Source organism: Aptenodytes forsteri, unplaced genomic scaffold, assembly GCF_000699145.1.
Source record: "Aptenodytes forsteri isolate BGI_AS27 unplaced genomic scaffold, ASM69914v1 Scaffold492, whole genome shotgun sequence".
NCBI lineage: Eukaryota > Metazoa > Chordata > Aves > Sphenisciformes > Spheniscidae > Aptenodytes > Aptenodytes forsteri.
In genome coordinates, this window is record NW_008794172.1 from 777016 (window position 1) to 783711 (window position 6696).

Here is a 6696-nt window from a genome sequence, read left to right on the forward strand (position 1 = left end):
GGAGCGGGGCCGGGGGTCCCGGGCAGCCGCTGGGGTGGGGGCAGGATGGGGAGGGAGGACCGGGAGGACAGGCAGCACCTGCCTGTGTGGGTTCAGCCATGTGTCTTGGAAGTCGTAACATTCAGTTGCCACTTCTACCATCAGCCCCAGTCTGTTATTTCTGGTGCTAATTATATTCTGGCGTTTGGCAGCTAATGACTCTTCCCCGCTTCCTCATCAGCCTCCTCCACTCCCCTCCCTCTCTCCCCTCCCTCCCGCACAGCCCCTGCAGCCCACCCACCCCAACACCCTGCCCTGGCGCAGGTGGCCGTGCGCCCCAGCACCCCGTCGGCACCCAGCACCAGGCAGCCTCCCGCGCCCACCCTGTGCTGCCCAGGACATGGGAAAACCGCAAAGCCGGGCTCAGGGCCACCCCAGCCGGAAATTGCTCTCCCACCGCTGGCCGGCCCCGGCTGCTCTGCCGCTGAACTCCGGCCCCGGCACGCACCCACCCGGGGTGCAGCCATGCACCCCTCCTCCTCCGCTGCGCATCGCAGGCATGCAAGCTCATGGCCAAAAGTGCCAGCACGCTTGGCTGTGCCTGTGCCCAGGTCCAGACCCTGGTGCCAGACACCCTGAACCGAGCCCTGCGGGGACACGTGCCCCCAGCCCAGCGCAGAGGTACGGCACCCCTGCACCCGGCGCCCCAGGGATATGCCCGGGTTTGCAGCACAGAGCAGCGTCGGGGCTGGGCCTGCCCTCCCAGGACCCACCTGCCTGCTGTGCCTGGATGAGCTTGCCGTACACTGCATCGGCGGACTCGATCAGCGTCCGGCTGGTCTGGATCATCTGGGGAGAGGGGCGGTGTGAGGAGCTGGGCAGCCCCCGGCCCCACGCACCCCCCGGCAGAGTGGATGGGGAGAAGGGGCTCAGGCAGGGGCTGCCCCTTGCCCCAGTGCGGTGGCTGGGGTCTGGCCCTCCTCGCCCGACCACGTGCAGCCAGGTGCGGTGTGACCAGCGCCTGGCCGGCGGCCAGGTCCCCCTCCAACACAAAGGAAGGAAGCGGCTCCGGCTGCGGCTATTAATGGGATTTCTCCCGCCAGGCGGGACCGCAGGACGCCCCGCCAGCTGGCCCTGGCACAGGGTGCAGGCAGCGCAGGCAGGGGGACAGGCGCTGCAGGGTCCCAGGGCTCGTACCGAGCTGGGTGAGCCTGCACCTCAACAAGACTCCTCCCTGGGCAGCCCCCCACGCAGTCCCTCACCAGCCTTCCCCTGCACCGGGATGGGTGCAGTGAGTTCGGGGTCCCCCGTCCTGGGAAGGGCGGTGGTCCTGGTGCTGCTGGCCCCACAGAACATCCCCGTGAGGAGCCAAGCCCTGGCAGGACGGTGCTTACCGTCTCGTAGGCGGTGAGGACCTTGCGCAGCAGGTCCGGGATGGGGCCCTGGGCCTCCATGGGAGGGTACTGCTCTGCCAGGTTGAGGGTGACACTGGGCGCGCTGTCACTGTGTAGCAGCCACGCGGCCACCGTCAGGATGCACTGCTTCATGTTGGCGGCGGGTGTCAGCCCACACAGCTCCTTGAAGGAGACCAGCGCGTTCTGTGGGCAGAGACTGGCATCAGGGGCTCAGCCGGGGAGTGCCCCCAGGAGCTCCCCTGCCGGGAACATCCTCGTTTCCCCCAGCTTTCTGCTCCAGACGAGGCTCCTCACCCACATCCCCCAGGAAGAGGGGGGATGCCCAGGCTCCCCACCGCTCACGGTCCGGCCCCATCCTCCCCCACAGAAACCAGGTCCCCCAGTGCCTCCGCAGCGTCCGTACCTGCACGTTCTCCCGCAGGTCAGTGGCCTCCCGCAGCGGCTGGGTGGCCGTCCGGAAGACCTCATCGATGGCCTTGATGCCGGTGGCCTTGGTGGAGGTGTACTCCCGCACCCGGCGGCCCCGGCGCCCCGCCAGCCCCCGGCGGGGGCTCCGGCCCCCCGCCCCGCCCGGGGCCCGGCGGTCAGTGATGGCCACGTGAACAAAGAGGGTGGCGTGGGGCAGGGGCTCCCCAGCCAGAGACTGGAGGGGGACATGGCGGTAGCCAGGCTGCAGGCACTCAAAGGGGATGGTATACTGTGCGATGAACTCGTCCCCAATGTAGTCGTCGTCCAGCACGACAAAGCGCAGGACAGCGAGCTCCGGCAGGTTGATCTGGAACTCCAGGCTCTCGTCAAAGACGGGGTTGTCCCCGCTCTGCAGGGCCGTCTTGGTGCGGTGCTCAGCGCAGTCGGCTGGGATGCCATGGATCTCGGCGCAGACGTAGGGCTCCACCACCTCCCCCTTGGCCCCTGAGCCCTTGGGCTTGGGCAGGTTCTGCCCACTGATGACCTTGAGGTGCAGGAGCTGGGCGGGCACCCCAGGCAAGGAGTCCTTGGCATTGGCACTGAAGTAGGAAACCTCCTCCCGCATGATGGCGGGGCGGAGGACGTAGCCGCAGGCCCCGTTCTGCCGGAACCAGCCTGTGTTCAGGTCCATCATGAGCCCCGGTGTCTGGTAGTTCATGGCCACCATCTGGCAGCCGCACTTCCAGAAGTCCTGGGGGTTCATGTTGCTGGCATCGATGCGCATGGGGCTGGGGTAGACGCGGGAGAGGAACCGCTTGTTGTAGCTCACCAGCTCGGCCGGGCACTCGTTGGCGAAGCGTCCCGCCTCCACCTCGCTGAAGGAGCACATCTCCCAGTAGTGCTGCCCACGCCGCGAGCTCTCAAAGTCCTGGAAGGGGACAGCCTGGCAGAGGCTCACCAGCTCCGAGAGCTCCCGGCTGAGGCGCACCCGCCGTGGGCCACCTCCCTCCGGTGCCTCTCGGTCTTCCTGACCCAGCCGCCGTGCCAGCTCCCAGCCTTCCTCCTCATCCGACACCTCCCCCTCACTGTCCTCGCAGCTGGGCGGCAGCTTCTTGCCCTTGATGAGGATGCGGCCCTTGAGCTGCTCCGGGGAGGGCAGGTAGGATGCAGCAGGGTTGGGGGGCTCCAGGTACAGCTTCTCCCCCAGCGTCTTGCGCAGGCACTGGGCGGCGAGGCGCTGCTGGGGGGCCGAGCAGCGCACCACCAGGCAGAGGATGAGGGGGTAGGCGGAGGCGGTGAAGGCGTGCTGGTCGATCATTCCCACCACGGTGCGGAAGGGCACGCAGGAGGCGGCCGAGGGGCTGGTGTAGACCACGGGCTCACCCTCAGGGCCGTCCCACAGCACCAGCTCGATGCTGCGGCAGCCCAGGCCCAGGGCGCTGATGTAACCGCTGATGTCCGAGCGGCCCCAAAAGTTGTCCTCCAGCAGGCAGGCACTGTGGGCAGAGCTGATGTAGTAGTGGGACAGGGGCTGCGCCATGTCCTGGCACACCTTGCGGTGCTGCGGGTCAAAGATGGAGCAGTCAGCAGAGAGCAGGTAGCGCGTGAAGCCATCGATGGCCAGGTAGCCCTTCTCCCGGCCCTCCTTGGAGGGCTCATACTTGCCAACAATCTCCAAGCACTTCTCCTCCGTCACCCCCTCCATGCCCTGCTCCACCTCCAGGAACATCAGCAGGTCCTTCAGACCCAGGTACTCCTTGTTGCTGGAAAACTGCACCAGCAGGAAAAAGATCTCGGGGCGGGTGCAGAGCTCGCAGTAGGCCTCCACGAAGAGGTCGCAGGCCACCTCCGCAGCAGGACGCTCACTGGCCTTCTGCAGCTCCTTGAACTTCAGCTCGATGGTGGAGGTCTTCATGCCTGGGTTGAGCGCTTTGATCAGCTGCACAGCCCGGGACACGGGGATGCGGCCAGACTTCTCCAGGTCGGCGAGGTCGAAGACGGAAGAGATCCAGGAGGTCCGGAGGCTGGGGTGGCCGGTCCCGGGCGCCTCGGGAGTGTGCTTCCCATAGGACACCAGGTACCGGAGCCCCATCACCCAGGCACTCACCACATCGGCCGAGCTGGCCACCAGATCCAGGGACTCGTAGTTGTCTCCGTAGATAATGGAGAAGGCGCACTCGTCCGGGAACTGGTCGGAGAGGCCATTGCTGCGCAGGACGGGCGTCTTCTTGCCCACACGCACCTCTTTGACTGACTTGATCTCGATCTTGGCCTTCTCTGAGTCCTTCTTGGAGGGCTCCCAGCGCACGGAGCGCATGTCGGCGTCCAGCACGAAGAAGCGGCTGTACATGCGGGAGTTGGAGCGCACCTTCTTCAGCTCACAGCCCTCCAGCATGAAGGAGATGCAGGCAGCTGTGCTGTTGATCTTGCGGTCATTGGGCATGGTGCTGAAGGACACGGTCTTCTTCTTCTGCGGCGGCCGCTGACGGGAGCCATCCTGCCAGGGTGGGAGAAGGGGCAGAGCCGTCAGGGACTGGGCAGGCAGCGTGTGCCCCACCAGCTCCCGGCACCCTCCTGCCTGCATGGTCTCCCCACCCCAGCCCCGATGCATAGTGCAGCACCCCAGGGTGCCCCAGCACCATGCAAAGCCCAGTCTGCCCCGGTCCAACCCTCTCCCCAGAGGCTGGGAGTCAGCTCCAGCCCTGGCGTCCCCCACGGCTCGCTGCCTGACTTATTTTAACTCTGCTTTCCTTCCTTCCTTCCTGCTCCCAGCCCTGAGCCGGATCCTTCCCCACTGCTCACTCACCCTTGGAGGCACGGCCATGCACAGGCAGCCAGACACGGTCCCCATCTCCCTGGCCTGGGGACACCAGAGGAAAACAGGCGCCCGGCAGGACCAGCCTGTGCCCGCAGCAGCCCCATCCCTGCAGAGGGGGCACACGCCATGGCCCCTCACGCCTTCCCCTGCACCCTGGGCATGGACCCCAGGCACCATGGCAGTGGGGTGCGAGGATGCCTGGGGCACCCCGAGGTGATGCAAGCAGAGCTGCTCCTGGGGACCCCCAGCCAGACCCCCCCACTCTGTCTGCCAGGGAGCGGTGCAGGACAGCCACCTGCAAGTGCCACGCGCTGGGGATGAGCACGGCCCACGGCCCCGTCCCGCAGAGCCTGTGGCTGCTGTTGCCTGTACGGGGTCACAGGGGCTACGGGCGGTCTGCTGCCTGCACCCCATGCCTGCACTCTGCCCGTACCCCTGCGCCAGCCCTGCCCCTCAGCGGGGAAGGGGGTCCCTGCTGCCAAGGGGCTGGAGGGGGCAGGGGATGAGGGGGAACAGCAGGGCCAGGAGCATATTATGGGATGGATTTCATTAAGTAGTGCAGCAGGAGATTTAATCCACTTCTTCAAGATTATGGTGAGTCACCTCTAATCTGGTGGTATCTCTGGCAGAGGCAGGTGCTGCCCAGGTTGGGGGCGAGGGGGTGTCCCCCCCCAGCACCCCGAGAGCATCCACACCTCCCATGTGGGGCTGCCGCAGAGCGGGCCGGCAGCCTGGGCAAGCACGTCCCCGTGCCTGACCCCAAAGGGTCTGGATCTGCCTCCATGGGGCCAGGCAGCCCCGGCCCAGGGCAATCAGGATGGGTCACACAGGTGGCCAGCCAACTGCCCCCCGGGGGTGCCCGGGACACAATGTCCTGGGGAAGGGGGGGCCAGCCCCAGCCCTTGGCCCCACGCTAGAGCCGGCTGGATCCTGCCAGCCCAGAGGGAGACGCCTTCCCAGGCAGGGGGCAGTCGGTGGGCAGCAGCACCGTTCCTCTGCAGCCTTGCTGCCTGCTGGCGAAGGCTGACCCCACTCAGCCTCACACGGGGGCTAGTTCCCCCAGCTCAGATGCAGGAGCTGTTTGCATCCTCTCACTGCCAGATTGCTCCAGGGAGCCGGCCGAGTGCCAGGACCCTGCCTCCGTGCCAGCCGGCTCCCGGGGCGGGTGTCCCCTGCTCAGACAATTCCCGGGCCCCCAAGCTGGCAGCAGCTGCCCCCTCCCCGGACAGTGGGGTGGTGATGCACGACATCTCCTGGAACCCCACCATCCACATGGGACAAACGCCTCCAGGGCTGAGCCGGGGGCCTGGCTGCCAGGGGCCACCGTGCTGGGGTGCAGAACCCCAGCCAGCCCTGGTCAGCGGGGGGCTCAGTGGCAGGTCACGCCATTGGCCAGCCACTCAGGGAAGGACTCGCCACCGAGACGCTTCCTGCAAGCAGCAATTTGAGCACCCCACTGATGGGCAGCCCCAGCCCTGGCCCCCCCCACGGGGTGATGGCTGGCACCAGGGAGCGGCCCCCTCCTGCCCTGGGCAGGACCCCCGCACCTCTGCGGACCTGCTCCCCGCCCACGCCATGGGCCAGCCACTCAGGGAAGGACTCGCCACCGAGACGCTTCCTGCAAGCAGCAATTTGAGCACCCCACTGATGGGCAGCCCCAGCCCTGGCCCCCCCCACGGGGTGATGGCTGGCACCAGGGAGCGGCCCCCTCCTGCCCTGGGCAGGACCCCCGCACCTCTGCGGACCTGCTCCCCGCCCCGGCACACCCCACCCCGGGCGGCTCCGCACTGGGCCCCAGACTCGCCACCGAGACGCTTCCTGCAAGCAGCAATTTGAGCACCCCACTGATGGGCAGCCCCAGCCCTGGCCCCCCCCACGGGGTGATGGCTGGCACCAGGGAGCGGCCCCCTCCTGCCCTGGGCAGGACCCCCGCACCTCTGCGGACCTGCTCCCCGCCCCGGCACACCCCACCCCGGGCGGCTCCGCACTGGGCCCCACAGCTGAAAACAGGAAATCCATCCGGAAAGGAAACACAGGCAGGGGGCCTGTGTGCACCCAGCGCCCGGGGACCTGCCT

The 6696-nt window shown here is 67.6% G+C and overlaps 1 protein-coding gene across 1 annotated transcript in view; it reads right to left on the reverse strand.

The window, feature by feature from the left end:
• The window catches only part of LOC103901811 (inactive phospholipase C-like protein 2), a 6208-nt gene extending 1912 nt beyond the window's left edge, over nt 1–4296 (reverse strand). The window contains exons 1-3 of the mRNA XM_009282760.2: nt 1798–4296; nt 1374–1577; nt 753–828 (exon numbers count right to left, since the gene is read on the reverse strand). Of these exons, the coding sequence (XP_009281035.1) occupies nt 753–828; nt 1374–1577; nt 1798–4245 (2728 nt within the window). The 5' untranslated portion in view covers nt 4246–4296. The remainder of the gene's footprint in view (nt 1–752; nt 829–1373; nt 1578–1797) is intronic.
• Between the last annotated feature and the right edge of the window lie 2400 nt (nt 4297–6696).